We start from the raw sequence: 20,530 nt of genomic DNA, 5'->3' as shown, positions 1-20,530 counted from the left end.
GCAATTTTTGCAAGTTTTTGCTACTTTTGACCCATTTTGATCTTTTTTGCCTCTTTTACCTATTTATTCCAATTTTTGGCCAATTTTGACCTCATTTAAGCCAATTTTACATCTTTGAGCTCATGTTTCCTATTTTTAAATTTTTGGCTCTTTTTAACCTCTTTTTACTTCCTTACCTGGCAATTTTTACAACTTTTTGCTCATTTTGATGTAGTTTTCACATTCGTTTTTGCACATTTTTGTCCCTTTAATCCATTTATGCAAATTTTGGCTCATTTTGCTACTTTTAACCCGTTTTTGCCACTATTTAACCACTTTCCACCCATCTTTGCATTTATGTATCCCATTTTTGCCTCTGTTAATCTCATTTCACTACTTTAATCTCAATTTTTGCCCATTTTAACCCATTTATGCCACCCTAAAACCATTTTTGCCAATTTAACAATTATTTTCCCTTGAATTTGTCTCAATACCTGCTACCTAATTTTCTGGCGTTCTCATATCCGTGCACTGTATGAAATATGTTCATCTCAGATGAACTTTACAGTGGACCATGATTTTGCTGACTTCATGGGCACTCCACCTGGCTGGGCCCCAGAAAGCTCTCCCTTTTATCGCCCCTTATGGGCGGCCTTGTTTGACCCCAAGCCAGTATTATTAATAAGGAGGACGAGGAGGACTAATCCTCGTGGTCGATACCATCTTACTCAAGATCTTTGAAACTAATTAAATAGTTTTATTATTATATATATATATTTCATTAAATACACATTTAAAAAAGTATACAGTCAAATTGTTAACTTTATGTTATTTTAAAAAAGCTGTTAATGAAAGGAACTACTTCTCTTCTTCGGTTTGTCATAGAGGAAGATGTAATGCAGCCTTAAATTTAGCAGCCATAATGTCCTCCTCAAACAAGACGACAAACCTGGAAGGGAGGTGAGAAACAAACGGCCGAATAAGAAATTCTGAGTGTTTTCTGGTGTTGAGGAGTCAGTCTGAGTTCTAGAGTCCTGCAAAACTTCTGAGCGGAGCACAAAGATAAGTTCCAGCATTACAAGTCCCCAGACCAGCCTGCAGCTGAGCTGAGCCCAGTGAGAAGTCCTGAATCTGCGAGTCTGCTGAGGCCAGTTTGACACCAACATGGCCTCCAATCCCAGCAGCCCCAGCAGGAGCAGAGAGGCCAGGTGGTGAGCATCAAGCAGCTGCTGACAGAGCACACTCACTGCCTCCTTCCACCAAATTGGTCCCCTCTCTTTCATGAGGCCTATCTTGATCTCAAAGCTCTCCTCCTCCCTCCACCACCAGGTTAGCGCCACCCCCAGACGAAGCATCCAGTTCAGCAGCACAAGACCATCTGCAAGAGCCAGTTGTCCCAGGAGCACAGTGGACGGCTTTGTGGAGGTGTGAGGGGAGTGGAGCAGCAACAGGGCCTGCAGGCTGAAAGTACAGCCCACCAGCAGGGGGAGGTGTGCACCCCGAGTGCCATGGAAAAGAAGAACTGTCACCAGCTTCAGAAGGAGGAACCGACGCAGCCATCCTTTAGAAGCTGAGTGTCCTCCTTCTGTGGCTGATCCAGGCCAGCACCAAGAGCTCATCCTCCACAGCGTATGTAAGACTTGGTTTGATCTGTAGATAGACAGATACATCATTATGAATCACACAGAAATATACATAAACATCCTAAAGAGGTCTCCCTTTTTCAGCTTCTTAAAATTTGAAATAGAAATTTAATCGCTGCTGGATATTCCACAGTCATCTGTTAGAGATATTATTAGAAAGTGGAAGCATTTAGGAACAACAGTTGTGAAGCGAAAGACCACATAAAATCAGAGAGTGGGGCCAACGACTACTAAGCTTCATTAAAATTGTTAACGCTCTGCTGATTCCATAGCTGAGGAGTTCTGAACTTCCACTGGCATTAATGTAAGCACAAAAACTGTCTGGTAGGAGCTTCATAAATGGGTGTCTATGGCCGAGCAGCTGCATGCAAGTCTCACATCTTCAAGTCCAATGCCAAACGTCAGATGGAGTGGTGTAAGCACCACTGGACTGTGGAGCTGTGGAGACATGTTCTGCGGAACAATGAATCACACCTCTCTGGCAGTCAGATGGGTGAGTCTGGGTTTGGCGGATGGGGATAGAATGTTACCAGTCTGACTGCATTGTTCCAACTTTGAAGTTTGGTGGAGGAGGGAAAATGGTATGGGGCTGTTTTTCAGGGTTTGGGCTAAACCCCTGCCAGGCTCGCCTTTGGCAGATGAAAATAAGTTCAGCCACCCCCTACCCCTCACTGCACACATCAACACATAAAAATATGTAAACATACAACAGTCCCAATTTTTGCTAACGAATTCCTGTAACTATTTTCAGAATATACCACAACATAACACCTCTTAACTTTTTGAAATAACCACAATCGCCTTGAACAGAGTTTTAAAAATCTGACTCTCCGAAAATTAACAATTTCCTGAAAATATAAATTAAGTGGACATATTTTAAGTGTTATACTTCTGGGCCTGCCCAGCTTTGATCTCTTTTTTTGTCTTGATTAAGACAAGAGCAGAAAATCTATTTTACACAGCCAGGATGTTGCAAAAGGAAGGAATGTGACCATAGCACTTCTGCCCAGTAGTTGGTGCTCCTTTTCCACTCCAATCCAAAATGCAGACAATGTCTTGGACTTGAACTGCAACTACACTGTTGAATCTGAAGTGACACCAATAAACTGTTTTTTTTTCTACAGTCATCAGCAGGCGTTGCATTGCCTTGCCCCTGTATTCACGCACAACTGCTGCAAGTTTCCAATAAGTGACATCTTCAGTTCACTGCTAGATCACACGTTTTTGCTAAGGCGTCTGAAAGTAGCCCAAAAGTTGAGCAATGCATTAAAGAAGCAGCAGCTGAATCTCCTACATTAACTGAGGTGTACAGAGAAGGCTGCATGTCACATTCATGTGTGTTTAAATGGCACAAAAGATTTAGTGACGGCAGAGAGGATATCCAATCCTGGGAGCCCATGCACATCAAAATGTCTGAAAACATTCAACAAATTGAAGAAATTGTTAAAAATGACGGCAACTCAGTATAAGAATGACAGCAGAAATGGTCTCCATTGATAAAGGGACAGTCCAGCAAATTTGGCATGAAAATTTGAACACGACTAAGGTTGTCCCAAAATGTCTGACTCCTGATCAAAAAGAAAAACACAAGAAAATTTGTGAAGACGTTTTCCAAAAATTTGAAGGAATTGAAGGATTGATTACATGCAATGAAACCTGGAATTCCAAAACAAAATGGCATTCAATGCATGGAAAACACCATCGTCACCAAGGATGAAGAAAGCACAACAAAGCAAGTACAAATTCACGGCCATGTTGACTGTTCTCTTTGACATTAACGGTATCATTTTGGAGGTGTGGGTTCCAGAAGGGTCAACGGTGAATCAGCACCAACTGCGTTCCCATTACCCTCAGAAAGAGAGGGACCCAATTGCAGTCAAGATGGCTGACATGGGCGTTGCTATACATCCGATCCATGCCGGAAGTCCCAAGTGAAAGTTTCTTCTTCATGTTGGACTCAGCTGCCAGTGTTTGTCAGTCTTTTTTGTGCCTAAGCCTAACCCTTGGTGCTGGATCTCAAATATATCACCTTCCCCACTGCCTTACCCTGAACCTGAATGCCTAAGCCTAACCTTAGACATACGGACTTCCGGTTAAGACTTCCAGTATGGACTGGATGTATGTCGGCCATCTTGTCTGCATCAAGGTACTCTTGCTCAGAAATGTGCAAAATCTAAATAGCGCAATAAGAAACTGGTAATGGAGACACCTGAATTTCAAGAAACCACTCAATTATTGTTGAAAAGTTTTTACATTCTCATTAGGAGGCTGTTCAGAGGTTTCGAAGAAGAATATGTCGCAAAAGTGCAATGGAAACACTTTTTCTGCATTTACACGTCACATGACATACTGTATGGTGTCACATGACCTGTTCACCCAGAGACAACATGGCACAGTATGTGTGGACCTAAGAGGAGACAAGACTTTTCTTTACATCATACTCATACCCTCATATGGCTTTTGCCATACATATGGACTTTGCCTCTGAACTATGATCCGTTGCCTTTGACTTTTGTTCAAAATTGTCAAGGCAGCCGCTGTTGATGTAAGGCCTTTTTTGTCTGATGAAGGGCTAGGGCCCGAAACGTCACAAGTGGTGATAATCTTTATTAAATAAGCCTTTGGAGCAGCTTCTAGTGTGCTGACTTATTTTTCTGTCTTGGCTACGTTTTTTTAATAGCCACATCTCGTAACAGCGGTGTTGAAAATACAAAGTACAGTTGTCAAGGACAGGTTTCATGTTCTAAAGCAGGCTGTATTTTATTTGATTTTTAGAAATTGCTTTATAAAAAAAATAGGGCATGGGCCACATTTGGCCCCCAGGCCATAGTTTGGACACCCCTTCTCCACACCTTACTCCTTTGTTATGACTATGCCCTGTGTTATGCAGGCAGAGGCCTGGGCAAGCAAACATCCGTAAGTAAATTCCTTGGTATTACGAGTGACATTAAACATGACTGAACCTAACCTGATGCTACTGGTGTTGAAATAGTTCTTCTGAAGTCTCTTATATGGCAGGTAGAGAAAATGTACAAATACACACACACACACACCCCCACCCACCCCCACACACCCACACACACACACACACACACACACATACATACATACATACATATATATATCATGAGGGGACCTTTATTATTTTAGCCATATAGAAATGAGTTTAACTCAGTCTTTGACCTGAACGTCTTTCAAAAATGTATCTTGTACAAACAAGCATGATGTAAAATAATTACCTTCTTTGTTGATCTTGATTTCAATCTGTTTAAACTGCTTATGGAAATATGACTACGCTGTGTCCTACCTACCTTTAAACAAAAGAGTAAATCTTGATGATGAGGGACTCACCTGTGAATGGACTGGAAGTCGAGATTGAAAGTCATTGTCCTGTTTCAGCTGATAAAGTTTCTCCTATGCCAGCCCTTCTTCTTTAAGAGAATGAGAGCGTTTGTCCCTCGTCCCTTCCTCCCTCACCTTATCAGTGCTTTAGATGTCATAATGTCTCAACTGGAGGAAAGCCAGACTCCGTCTGACTCATTCTGGTGTGAATCTGTGCCTGAGGGCTTTGCTCCGTCAGTAACATCAGTGTTAAACATGTATGGAAGTGTTTTTCCATGCTGCTCTGACCCAAAAAGGAATGTATATGAAGAAGAGGCATGCCAAGGAGTCTGTATACGTCCAGAAGAGGATCCACAGCTGGAGAACAAACAAAAACATCTATTAAGCTTATTATGAACATGAAGAGAATTGTTCCATAGCTAGTGTTTTTGAGCAGCTGATTTATGTTCATAGTGCAGCACATCAAACTAGGAATGTTGTTTAAGGCAAGGTGTTAACACAATAATGGCTGATCTTTAAGTGTCAAACAGCATGACTCTTTTCTACTCTGACTAACTCCACTCAGCCCAGTTACACATTAAACACTGAGTAATTTATTGATTCTTTTTCATTTGTGATGATTGACTCCAGCAGGTGTTTTGGGTTTTGTTTACTTGAGCTCTGGTCATGTATGTGAGTAAGAGTGTATCACTGATCATGTGAGTATGTTTGTGAGTTTTGGTTTGAAGATCTTTGTCAAATCTGATCAGATAAAGGTGAAAATATTTTTTTAAATAAATTTTATCCCCAATAAGTATTTCACTGCAAAAATATTTTCTGTGTTGCACTGCTTTAAGTAGCAAGATGGGTGGTAATGAGGGTTCAGAGTGAAATATTTCAACAACTTTTTAAGCATAAATTCATGTTAAAAGTCAGTTAATCCTTATTACTTTAGATATGGCTCCAATTTTAGGAGGGTCTCCAGGGTGTTCTATTTTATTTACTTTCTGATAACTACAATATGGACTTAATTTTTATTAAGCGATGCAGAACAGGACCAATGAAATGACATTATGTTGAGGGACACGGTGAAACCAAGTGGAAACACTAAGAACAACAGAGATGGGGAAAAACAGGAAGGAATTACCAACCAGCTCTAGAACATTGAGAGCCAGACCATCATTCAGTAGGGGGTTGCTTACAGGTGGTGTGACAGTGCATGTACTAACTGTTTGAGCCTGCACCTTGTGTGCTAAATGTGGGGTTTTGTGTCTTTTATTTGGTTGTATGTTTTTTGATAAATTGCCCCCCCCCCCCTTCCTTTCCTCCTTTCTCTCTCTGTCATTCCCCTCCTTCCTACTACTTGACACCTTTTATTCCTTCTTTAAATATTATTACTACTACCGATAATAACGATAATAATAATAATGATGATAATGACAATGATGATAAAGGCAGTGTATTTTAAAAAGTAAGTAAATCAATCAATCAGTCAATTATTGTTTCTATAGCGTCAATTCATAGCAAAAGATATCTTGAGACACTTCACAAGGAGGGCAGGTGTGGACCGTACCCTCTGATGCGGCCTCTTATAATAGAGCAGCATTAATCATGAATATTATAATAAAGAGTATACCTTATTCTAATAGGAGCAGCGTTAATTGCGCTGGGACTTTGTTAGTAATGATTAAAGATGTAAGTATGACGTTAAAGATGAAGTAATAATCACAGTAATACTATTTATTTCTATCTATTTAATTTTTTTTAACCAGGGAACCTCAATGAGAACAATAATCTCAGTCAACAAACATAAAGGTGGTGAATAGAAAGTTGTATAGAATTAACCTTTAACTGATTCTGAATGTATCTATTTATCAAACTATGTATTTATCAAACTTTAACTATTTTTGTTGCACACCTGTGGGGCGTCCAGCGGGCTGTGAGGGGAACGTCCACCCCTACGCACAGACACGCGCCAAACTTTTCCCTGCCCTCTATCTTTCCCTTCGTCTCTGTTATAGAAAGCAATAACACAGTCGCAAAACTCGAAGCTCTATTTCCGTATTTAAACACAAGTTTATCTCAACATTCCTACCTGGATTTGCGCTGCATTTTCGTCCCGCCATGTCTCGTCTGCAGGTGAATCTGGGAAACCCGAGGTAAGGCATTTCCGCATTGTAAATAGGCGGGAAGGCGCGAAATGATAGCTTCCTGGTTTGAAAAAGAATACTCCTTTGTTTGTTTCATGCATTTTCTCGCAAGTATGACTTTGTTGTCGACTTGGAATGAAGGACAAAAGGTATTGGATTATGCTGTAAGAAGTGTTGGGGGTTTAAAAGTTTAAACTGTGTTTAAATCATGAGAAAATCAGTTTTTTGACACAATACATGATTAAAAACTTCCGGTGGGAGGAGCAACAGGCTATAAAAACAGGCTGCTCCGGCCTGTTCAGGCAGTCTGGATCATGCTGCCCTGCAGGTAAGACTGTGTTATTTTCCCACTGGTGTTTTGTTGTTACTGTGAATGTGCTTCTAGCTAATTTTCTTGTATGGTTGATATTTGAGAGGCAACAGTCAGAAGAGGCTTCAGAGCTTTCCTATCCTTTACCTGTCTGTTTAAATTCTTTAAATAGAATTTTCCCCTGTTGTTCAGTGATTACTAACTAGAATTAATAATTTGCAGTAAACCAAATTCCAATTATTTTTTTGTGTGTTGAATTATTACAGACTTGGATATGTCAGTGATTTAAAGCAACATTGATTTCTATGGATTATTTATTTATATTTTGCAATTTCACAAATTCCATCTCAAGCTGCAAAAAAAAGTGCTTTTCATATGGTAGCTAATGTAAAACACATTAATATTATTTTCTACTCTCATCTAGCTTTTCACCTACAGCAAACTTAATTACTGATATAAAATATCATTGATTTTTTACGGATTTAGCCTAAACCCTTTGAATATTTGTCATGATGCCACCATGTTTGTTTTTTTATGAAAAACAAAATCGAAAAATGAACTATTTTCAATTTATTACATTTAAGGTGTTGTTGTGTGTTGAATAATTACAGCCTAAAATATGTCAATTAGTGGCAGCAACATTGATTTGTATGCATATGTTTGTTTGTTTTTTTTGTTTGTTTGTTTGTTTCATTTTTAGCATGTTTTCTCCCCATATGCGAAATATGGTCAATATGATGCCATATGGTGGATAGTGGTAGAAATGATCATTTCTAAGGCAAAAGCTCAGATTGATATACAGATACCCAGCTATAATAAAATGCATGTATTATGCTTTAATGGAAGTGAGATCAAAATGGCATTTTGAATGGGTTTCAGTGGAGCTTTTTTTGCCCTTAACAGTTTGAATGTAACTCTTACTTGTAAACTGCATTTTAGACTTACTGTGGGAGCTGAGCTGGAAATAACAAGATCAAATCAAAATACATAATCTTGCCTAGTGTTGTGCTGTATTTATTCCAGACTTCAAAATGAATTTTAGGGGTTCAAAATCTTCACAAATTTATGTTGGATTGGGATCATCATTACATGTAAATTTAGGTTGCATTTGAGAGATCTCAAAATTAATGTTTCATTTTGGGAAAATCAGCTCAATTGTCCCAAGATAATGAGACAACTTAGCAGAGAGCCAGAGAAAACAACCAAATTTTACTTGTCACAAGAAATGGGGTAAAATAAACTAAATGGATGCAGTCCCTTAGGGCTTCCATACATTTCCACTTCTCACCAGTTTCTTTCATTCAGACACACACTGACCACCCACTCAAAGTATCCTATTGACTTACTTTAGGGTCCCAAACCACCAGTTGAAAACCACTGGTTTCAAGGGTTGTTCGCCTTAATGCAGAAGCTGCAGCTCTTGTTCTCTGTCTCTAATATGTCATATCAAAATTTTAAATGTCAACTGGTTAAATTTGTTGACACCTCTCTTCTTTTCTCAGGGCCTCCAGTCATCAAAGTCAAAGCATCAGTTTTCAAAGTTATTCTCAACACCAACAACCCAACCATGGACAGAGACTTCATCGCCCGGATGGTATCTGCTGCTACACCAAGATTCAAAGGTATGTGACAGTTGTCTTTATCAGTGTCCTGACAACCTCATTTTTGCTATGCCTATCCGGAACAGTCTTCACCGTCTATAACTAGAAGTTCACACACTTGTATCTGTAAGACCAAGGTAACCATCCCGACCTGTCCACTAACACTGAGCACAAAGATGTCCATTAACCAGGTATTGATGGTTTGTGATTTCAAATAATAGTGCTGAATTTTGTTCCTATTTTCTCCTTGCTGATGGTAAAACAAAACAAGCATTCCTGCTAGTCACGGGCCTGTTATTTCACTCCGCTAATGCTAATACACAACAAGCATTCATGATGGAAAAAGGCCTTTTTTTCACACTGCTAATGCTAATGCTAATACGAAACTAACTGCTAAAGCTAAAACAAAACAAGCATTCATGATGGTAATGGGCCTTTTGATTTCACACTGCTAATGCTAAGACAAACAAGCATTCATGATGGAAACAGGCCTTTTTTTCACAATGCTAATGCTAATACAAAACAAGCATTCATGATGGAAACAGGCCTATTTTCACACTGCTAATGCTAATATATAACAGACATTCATGACGGAAACAGGCCTTTTGATTTCCCACTGCTAATGCTAATACAAAACAGACATTCATGATGGAACCTGGCCTTCTGATTTCACACTGCTAATGCTAATACAAAACAAGCATTCATGATGGAAACAGACCTTTTTATTTCACACTGCTAATGCTAATACAAAACAAGCATTCATGATGGAAACAGACCTTTTTATTTCACACTGTTTATGCTAATACAAAAGTAACATAATGGAAATGGGCCTTTTTTATTTCACACTGCTAATGCTAATACAAAACAAGTATTCATGATGGAAACAGGACTTTTTTATTTCACACTGCTAATGCTAATACAAAACAAGCATTCATGATGGAAACAGGCCTTTTGATTTCACACTGCTAATGCTAATACAAAACAAGCATTGATAATGGAAACAGGCCTTTTCATTTCACACTGCTAATGCTAATACAAACAAGCATTCATGATGGAAACAGGCCTTTTTATTTCACAATGCTAATGCTAATACAAAACAAGCATTTATGATGGAAACAGGCCTTTTTTCACACTGCTAATGCTAATACATAACAGACATTCATGATGGAAACAGGCCTTTTGATTTCACACTGCTAATGCTAATACAAACAAACATTCATGATGAAAACAGCCCTTGTTATTTCGCACTGCTAATGCTAATACATAACAGACATTCATGATGGAAACAGCCCTTGTTATTTCACACTGCTAATGCTAATACATAACAGACATTCATGATGGAAACAGGCCTTTTGATATCACACTGCTAATGCTAATACAAAACAGACATTCATGATGGAACCAGGCCTTTTGATTTCACACTGCTAATGCTAATACAAAACAAGCATTCATGATGGAAACAGGCCGTTTGATTTCACACTGCTAATGCTAATACAAAACAAGCATTCATGATGGAAACAGGCCTTTTGATATCACACTAATAATGCTAATACAAAACAGACATTCATGATGGAACCAGGCCTTTTGATATCACACTGCTAATGCTAATACAAAACAAGCATTCATGATGGAAACAGGCCTTTTTTCACACTGCTAATGCTAATACATAACAGACATTCATGATGGAAACAGGCCTTTTGATTTCACACTGCTAATGCTAGTACATAACAGACATTCATGATGGAAACAGGCCTTTTTTATTTCACACTGCTAATGCTAATACAAACAAGCATTCATGATGGAAACAGCCCTTGTTATTTCACACTGCTAATGCTAATACAAAACAGACATTCATGATGGAAACAGGCCTTTTGATATCACACTGCTAATGCTAATACATAACAGACATTCATGATGGAAACAGGCCTTTTTATTTCACATTGCTAATGCTAATACAAAACAGACATTCTTGATGGAAACAGGCCTTTTGAGTTCACACTGCTAATGCTAATACAAAACAGACATTCATGATGGAACCAGGTCTTTTGATATCACACTGCTAATGCTAATACAAAACAAGAATTTATGATGGAAACAGGCCTTTTTATTTCACATTGCTAATGCTAATACAAAACAGACATTCATGATGCAAACAGGCTTTTTGATTTCACACTGCTAATGCTAATACAAATAAGTATTCATGATGGAAACAGGCCTTTTGATTTCACAATGCTAATGCTAATACAAAACAAGCTGTGATAGAAACAGGCTTTTTGAATTTCACATTGGTAATGCTAATGCTAATACAAACAAGTATATATAATGGAAACAGGCCTTTTTTTCACACTGCTAATGCTAATACATAACAGACATTCATGATGGAAACAGGCCTTTTGATTTCACACTGCTAATGTTAATACATAACAGACATTCATGATGGAAACAGGCCTTTTGATTTCACACTGCTAATGCTCATACAAACAAGCATTCATGATGGAAACAGCCCTTGTTATTTCACACTGCTAATGCTAATACAAAACAGACATTCATGATGGAAAGAGGCCTTTTGATATCACACTGCTAATGCTAATACAAAACAGAAATTCATGATGGGAACAGGTCTAATGATTTCACACTGCTAATGCTAATACAACCAAGCATTCATGATGGAAACGGGCCTTTTGATTTCACACTGCTAATGCTAATACAAAACAGACATTCATGATGGAAACAGGCCTTTTTATTTTACACTGCTAATGCTAATACAAAACAACTATTCATGATGGAAACAGGACTTTTTTATTTCACACTGCTAATGCTAATACAAAACAGACATTCATGATGGAAACAGGCCTTTTGATTTCACACTGCTAATGCTAATACAAAACAAGCATTTATGATGGAAACAGGCCTTTTCATTTCACACTGCTAATGCTAATACAAACAAGCATTCATGATGGAAACAGGCCTTTTGATTTCACACTGCTAATGCTAATACAAAACAAGCATTCATGATGGAAACAGGCCTTTTTATTTCACATTGCTAATGCTAATACATAACAGACATTCATGATGGAAACAGGCCTTTTGATTTCACACTGCTAATGCTAATATAAAACAGACATTCATGATGGAAACAGGCCGTTTGATATCACACTGCTAATGCTAATATATAACAGACATTCATGATGGAAACAGGTCTTTTTATTTCACACTGCTAATGCTAATACAAAACTAACGTTCATATTGGAAATGGGTCTTTTAATTTCACAGTGCTAATGCTAATACAAAACAAGTATATATTATTGAAATGGGCCTTTATATTTCACACTGCTAATGCTAATACAACAAAAATCCATGACGGACACAGGCCTTTTGATATCACACTGCTAATGCTAATACAAAACAAACATTCATGATGGAACCAGGCCTTTTGAATTTCACATTGGTAATGCTAATGCTAATACAAACAAGTATATATAATGGAAACAGGCCTTTTTTTCACACTGCTAATGCTAATACATAACAGACATTCATGATGGAAACAGGCCTTTTGATTTCATACTGCTAATGTTAATACATAACAGACATTCATGATGGAAACAGGCCTTTTGATTTCACACTGCTAATGCTCATACAAACAAGCATTCATGATGGAAAGAGGCCTTTTGATATCACACTGCTAATGCTAATACAAAACAGAAATTCATGATGGGAACAGGTCTAATGATTTCACACTGCTAATGCTATCAACCAAGCATTCATGATGGAAACGGGCCTTTTGATTTCACACTGCTAATGCTAATACAAAACAGACATTCATGATGGAAACAGGCCTTTTTATTTTACACTGCTAATGCTAATACAAAACAAACATTCATGATGGAACCAGGCCTTTTGAATTTCACATTGGTAATGCTAATGCTAATACAAACAAGTATATATAATGGAAACAGGCCTTTTTATTTCACACTGCTAATGCTAATCCAACACAAGCATTCATGATGGAAACGGGCCTTTTTTTCACACTGCTAATGCTAATACAAAACAAGCATTCATGATGGAAACAGGCCTTTTGATATCACACTAATAATGCTGATATAAAACAGACATTCATGATGGAACCAGGCCTTTTGATTTTACACTGCTAATGCTAATACAAAACAAGCATTCATGATGGAAACAGGCCTTTTGATTTCACACTGCTAATGCTAATACAAACAAGCATTCATGATGGAAACAGGCCTTTTTATTTCACACTGCTAATGCTAATACAAAACAAGAATTCATGATGGAACCAGGCCTTTTGATTTCACACTGCTAATGCTAATACAAAACAAGCATTCATGATGGAAACAGGCCGTTTGATTTCACAATGCTAATGCTAATACAAAACAGACATTTATGATGGAAACAGGCCTTTTTTCACACTGCTAATGCTAATACATAACAGACATTCATGATGGAAACAGGCCTTTTGATTTCACACTGCTAATGCTGGTACATAACAGACATTCATGATGGAAACAGGCCTTTTTTATTTCACACTGCTAATGCTAATACAAACAAACATTCATGATGGAAACAGCCCTTGTTATTTCACACTGCTAATGCTAATACAAAACAGACATTCATGATGGAAACAGGCCTTTTGATTTCACACTGCTAATGCAAATACAACAAAAATCCATGATGGACACAGGCCTTTTGATATCACACTGCTAATGCTAATACAAAATAAACATTCATGATGGAACCAGGCCTTTTGAATTTCACATTGGTAATGCTAATGCTAATACAAACAAGTATATATAATGGAAACAGGCCTTTTTTTCACACTGCTAATGTTAATACATAACAGACATTCATGATGGAAACAGGCCTTTTGATTTCACACTGCTAATGTTAATACATAACAGACATTCATGATGGAAACAGGCCTTTTGATTTCACACTGCTAATGCTCATACAAACAAGCATTCATGATGGAAACAGCCCTTGTTATTTCACACTGCTAATGCTAATACAAAACAGACATTCATGATGGAAAGAGGCCTTTTGATATCACACTGCTAATGCTAATACAAAACAGAAATTCATGATGGAAACAGGTCTAATGATTTCACACTGCTAATGCTAATACAACCAAGCATTCATGATGGAAACGGGCCTTTTGATTTCACACTGCTAATGCTAATACAAAACAGACATTCATGATGGAAACAGGCCTTTTTATTTTACACTGCTAATGCTAATACAAAACAAACATTCATGATGGAACCAGGCCTTTTGAATTTCACATTGGTAATGCTAATGCTAATACAAACAAGTATATATAATGGAAACAGGCCTTTTTATTTCACACTGCTAATGCTAATCCAACACAAGCATTCATGATGGAAACGGGCCTTTTTTTCACACTGCTAATGCTAATACAAAACAAGCATTCATGATGGAAACAGGCCTTTTGATATCACACTAATAATGCTAATATAAAACAGACATTCATGATGGAACCAGGCCTTTTGATTTTACACTGCTAATGCTAATACAAAACAAGCATTCATGATGGAAACAGGCCTTTTGATTTCACACTGCTAATGCTAATACAAATAAGTATTCATGATGGAAACAGGCCTTTTGATTTCACACTGCTAATGCTAATACAAACAAGCATTCATGATGGAAACAGGCCTTTTTATTTCACACTGCTAATGCTAATACAAAACAAGAATTCATGATGGAAACAGGCCTTTTGATATCACACTAATAATGCTAATATAAAACAGACATTCATGATGGAACCAGGCCTTTTGATTTTACACTGCTAATGCTAATACAAAACAAGCATTCATGATGGAAACAGGCCGTTTGATTTCACAATGCTAATGCTAATACAAAACAGACATTTATGATGGAAACAGGCCTTTTTTCACACTGCTAATGCTAATACATAACAGACATTCATGATGGAAACAGGCCTTTTGATTTCACACTGCTAATGCTGGTACATAACAGACATTCATGATGGAAACAGGCCTTTTTTATTTCACACTGCTAATGCTAATACAAACAAACATTCATGATGGAAACAGCCCTTGTTATTTCACACTGCTAATGCTAATACATAACAGACATTCATGATGGAAACAGGCCTTTTGATTTCACACTGCTAATGCTAATACAAAACAGGCATTCGTGATGGAAACAGGCCTTTTAATTTCACACTGCTAATGCTAATACAACCAAGCATTCATGATGGAAACAGCCCTTGTTATTTCACACTGCTAATAGTAATACAGAACAAGCATTCATGATGGAAACAGCCCTTGTTATTTCACAATGCTAATGCTAATACAAAACAAACATTCATGATGGAAACAGGCCTTTTGATATCACACTGCTAATGCTAATACAAAACAAGCATTCATGATGGAAACAGGCCTTTTGATATCACACTGCTAATGCTAATACAAAACAAACATTCATGATGGAACCAGGCCTTTTGAATTCCACATTGGTAATGCTAATGCTAATACAAACAAGTATATATAATGGAAACAGGCCTTTTTATTTCACACTGCTAATGCTAATCCAACACAAGCATTCATGATGGAAACGGGCCTTTTTTCACACTGCTAATGCTAATACAAAACAAGCATTCATGATGGAAACAGGCCTTTTGATTCCACACTGCAAATGGTAATACAAACGATGTATTCATGTTGGAAATGGGCCTGTGTACTTCACTCTGATAATGCTTATACAAAACAAGTGTTCATGCTACAGAAGGTCCTGTTGGTTTACTCTCCTAATGCTAAGGTTTAATAAGGTTTTCAGAGAATTAAAATTCACAACCTGATTGTTCATTTGAGCCACAAGCGCAGGGCCCCCACTGGCCGGTCTTGTGCTGCAGGTCCACTTCCACCCTTCAGAGGGTTCCTTGGCCTATTGGTCTACTACCTCCCGTCAGAGGTTTCTATGACTTGTGGGTCTACTTCCACCCTTTAGAGGGTTCCTTGACCTGTTGGTCCACTTTCACCCTCAAGACGTTTCCTTGACCGGCAAGTCCACCTCCACTCCAAAGAGGGTCCCCCAGCCTTCAGCTCCACCTTCATTCTGCAGCAGGTGGGTCACCATTAGGGGTGGGTAAAAATATCGATTAATCGATGTATCCCAATATTTCTCCCTCCAATTCAATATCGATTCAGCAAATCCTCTGAATCGATTCACCTCCTGGCGAGTGGGGGTCGCTGTGCGTGTGATTCGCGTTGTATGGAGGCCACACTCGACCAAACAATAACCAACCATAACCATGTTATGTGAGGTTTATCACAATTTCCAAGAGGAAAGAAATAATATGTAAGTTTACATGCACTTTACTTTTTCAGTGTTTATACAGAACTTTCATGTTTTTTACTTTTGTACTCCATATGCACAAATAAGTTTTATTGTGCAAATTTTTATTTTCAGATGTTTTATTGCTCAAACATGTGAGGTGACTTAACACATATGTTCACATGGGCATAGAAAATAATTATTAGAAAAATGTCAGTAGGTTATTTATGTATTTCTGCTTCTTACTGAATCAACATAGAAGCATTTAAATCAGTATCGAATCTATATCAAATCGAATCACAACCTAAAGAATCAAAATCGAATCCAATCGTGAGGTTCTTAACAATACCCAGCCCAAGTCACCATCACCAGGTGAGTCAAGTTTATTCAGTTTCTAAATGCTGCTTGGTTGATCACTTACAACCACAATAATCAACAACAAAACTACAAATGTGCTTTAATGAAACAGCACAACAAACATCTAAAATAATAGGTTGTTCATTATAGGTGACAAAAAGCAAAGTGCTCAGTATAATGCAAAGCAAAAATTATAATCACTGAATTCAAATGAAAACTGTTTTCAATGAAATGTTGCAAAATGTGTTTACAATAACTAATTAAAATATACTTTAAATTAAATAAAATTGAACAGTCAATTGTGAAAGTTCACAAAATGCATTTAATAGACAAAAAGGGTGTTTCAGACAGCAAAATGAAAATGTTAATAACAAAATCTTAATACCTTAAAACAAATTTTGATGGCATCGATTGAAAGTGTGCCAAATGCAAATGCATGGGTAACAAACAAAAAAAACACACACACATACATACATACACACACACACACACACACCCACACACACCCCCACACCCCCACATATATATATATATATATATATATATATATATATATATATATATATATATATATATATATATATATATATATATATATATATATAACCAAAACCTGAAATCCTGACCTAAAACCACACACCTTTGGGTTGTTTATATATATAAACAACCCAAAGGTGTGTGGTTTTAGGTCAGGATTTCAGGTTTTGGTATTTGTTTGATGTGAAATAAAATTCCCACTGTGATCGATTGGCACTATGGCCTGCCATCTGAGGGCCCCTGTCGGCCAGCCTGGTTCTGGTGTTCAGGTGGACGGTTCCTCTAGCCTCCAGGTCCTCCTCCACCCTAAAAAGGGTTTCTCCGGGTCCTCCTCCACCCTAAAAAGGGTTTCTCCGGGTCCTCCTCTACCCTAGAGAGGGTTCCTCTGGCCTCCGGGTCCTTCTCCACCCTTAAAAGGGTTCCTCCGGCCTCCGAGTCCTCCTCCACCCTAGAAAGGGTTCCTCCGGCCTCCGGGTCCTCCTCAACCCCAAAGAGTGTTCCTCCGGCCTCCGGGTCCTACTCCACCCTAAAAAGGGTTCCTCCGACCTCCGGGTCCTCCTCCTCTCCAAAAAGGGTTCCTCCGGCCTCCGGGTCCTCCTCCACCCTTGAAAGTGTGTCTCCGGCCTCCAGGTCCACCTCCTCCCTTGAAATTGTGTCTCCGGCCTCCGGGTCCTCCTCCACCCTAGACAAGGTTCCTCTGGCCTCCGGGTCCTCCTCCACCCTAGAAAGGGTTCCTCCGGCCTCCGGGTCCTCCTCAACCCTAAACAGTGTTCCTCCGGCCTCCGGGTCCTACTCCACCCTAAAAAGGGTTCCTCCGACCTCCGGGTCCTCCTCCACCCTAGAAAGGGTTCCTCCAGCCTCCGAGTCCTCCTCCACCCTAGAAAGGGTTCCTCCGGCCTCCGGGTCCTCCTCAATACTAAAAAGGGTTCCTCCGTCATCCGGGTCCTCCTCCACCCTAAAAAGAGTTCCTCCGGCCTCCAGGTCCTCCTCAACACTCGAAAGGGTCCTTCTGGCCTCTGGGTCTTCCTCCACCCTAGAAAGGGTTCCCTTGGTCTCCGGGTCCTCCTCCACCCTTGAAAGTGTGTCTCCGGCCTCTGGGTCCTCCTTTACCCTAGAAAGGGTTCCTCCGGCCTCCGGGTCCTCCTCTACCCTTGAAAGTGTGTCTCCGGCCTCTGGGTCCTCCTCCACCCAAAAAAGGGTTCCTCTGACCTCCGGGTCCTCCTCAACTCCAAAAAGGGTTCCTCTGGCATCTGGGTCCTCCTCCTTCCTAGGATGGGTTCCTCTGGCCTCTGGGTCCTCCTCCACCCTAGAAAGGGTTCCCTTGGTCTCTGGGTCCTCCTCCAGCCTTAAAAGTGTGTCTCCGGCCTCCGGGTTCTCCTCCACCCTTGAAAGTGTGTCTCCGGCCTCTGGGTCCTCCTCCACCCTAGAAAGGGTTCCTCCAGCCTCCGGGTCCTCTTCCACCCTAAAAAGTTTTCCCCTGGCCCCGGATCTTCCTCCACCCTAAAAAGTGTTCCTCCGGCCTCAGGGTCCTCCTCCACCCTAAAATGGGTGCCCCTGGTCTCCGGGTCCTCCTCTACTCAAAAAAGTGATTCTCCGGCCTCCGGGTCCTCCTCCACCCTTAAAAGGGTTCTTCAGCCTCCAGGTCTTCTTTCACCAAAAACACGGTTCCTTCGGCCTCTGGGTCCTCCTTCACTCCAGTGGATGGCTCTGGCCTCCAGGTCCACCTCCACCCTTCTGAGGGTTCCTTCAGCCTCCGAGTCTACCTTCACCCTTAAAAGGGTCCCTCCGGCCTCTGGATCCACCTCAACCCCAAGGAGGGTTTCTCTAGCCCACAGGTCCTCCTCAACCTAAAAAGATTGCCTCCGGGTTCTCCCCTACCCTAGAAAGGGTTCCTTTGGCCTCTGGGTCTTTCTCCCCACTTGTGTAAATAAATGCAAAGCAAATTCCAATCAATAAATCTACAATGTGCATTCTTTAACAGGTCCTGATGTTATCAGGCCAATCTCCTGAAGGACTGTGCAAAATGCAAGGGGCTTCTGGTCATCTTCATCCTGAGATGTGGACCTGACTATCAGCACTGAACACTAAGATATCAAGTGACCAGGTATTGGAGGTTGGTGTTTTTTAATGCAAGTGTTGAATGTGTCATTGTTTTTTCTATTTGCAGATGGACCTGTTTTTTCACTTTGCTAATGTTAAAACAAAACTAGTAATTACGCTACCAATGAGCCTTTTATTTCGCTCTGCTAATGGTAATTCAAAACAAGCACTCATGCTGGCAATGGGCCTTTTTTTTCACTTTGCTAATGCTAATACAAAACAAGCTTTCATGCTGGCAATGGGCCTTTTATTTCGCTCTGCTAATGGTAATTCAAAACAAGCACTCATGCTGGCAATGGGCCTTTTTTTTTACTTTGCTTATGCTAATACAAAACAAGCTTTCATGCTGGCAATGGGCCTTTTATTTCGCTCTGCTAATGGTAATTCAAAACAAGCACTCATGCTGGCAATGGGCCTTTTTTTCACTTTGCTAATGCTAATACAAAACAAGCTTTCATGCTGGCAATGGGCCTTTTTTCACTCTCCTAATGGTAATGTTTGTTAGTGTTTTGCTGTGAATTAGAACTCACAACCTGATTAATTGTTACTTTGACCCACAATCAGAGGACCCCCACTGGTTGGCCTTGTGTTAGTGCCTAAGTGGATGGTCCATCTGACCTGTGGGTCCACTTCCACCCTTCAGAGGTTTCCTTGACCTGTTGGTCCACTTCAGACCTACAGAGAGTTCTTTGAACTGAGAGTCTACCTCCACTCTTCAGTGGGTCCCCATGACTTCTTCCATGCAGCAGGTAGGTCACCATCACCAGGTGAGTCAAGTTCATGCAATTCCTAAATGCTGCATGGTTGGTCACTTACAACCACAATCATCACCAATAAAACCAACAAACAAAAGTGCAAAATAGAAAATACCTAAATACAAAATTACACTGGGTTCAAAAGGGTTGTGAAAAAGCAATGTTTGTTCAATATAATGTAAAATAAAATTCACAAAACCACTGAATTTAAATTTAAAAAACTAAAAAATCAATCTTTTCAAAGTTCAAAGAGTTCAATATGAGTGGAAAAAGTCGGTCTTTCATATGAACAAAAAAAATACAATACAATACAATCACTGAATTCAAATGAAAGAAAACAAACTAAATTCAGTGTGTTCAATAAAAGAAAAGCAATTCAGACTTTCTCAATAGCAAGAAATGCATCTGATACAAAATATGTCCAATACAAAACAAACAT

The 20,530-nt window shown here is 39.4% G+C and overlaps 1 protein-coding gene across 1 annotated transcript; it reads right to left on the bottom strand.

Annotated features, from left to right (window-relative positions):
• Positions 1-806: 806 nt before the first annotated feature.
• Positions 807-7,116, bottom strand: LOC121516578. Its single transcript, XM_041797929.1, has 3 exons — positions 7,039-7,116; positions 4,974-5,321; positions 807-1,629 (listed from the first exon to the last, which is right to left on the bottom strand). The coding sequence occupies exons 2-3, from the start codon at positions 5,006-5,008 to the stop codon at positions 825-827; spliced, it is 840 nt and encodes a 279-aa protein (XP_041653863.1). The 5' UTR covers positions 5,009-5,321; positions 7,039-7,116; the 3' UTR covers positions 807-824.
• Positions 7,117-20,530: the final 13,414 nt, after the last annotated feature.

The sequence above is a fragment of the Cheilinus undulatus genome, linkage group 10 (genome assembly GCF_018320785.1).
Source record: "Cheilinus undulatus linkage group 10, ASM1832078v1, whole genome shotgun sequence".
NCBI classification, from domain to species: Eukaryota; Metazoa; Chordata; class Actinopteri; order Labriformes; family Labridae; genus Cheilinus; species Cheilinus undulatus.
Note: the sequence above shows the minus strand (reverse complement) of the source record. Positions and strands in the feature narration are given on the sequence as shown.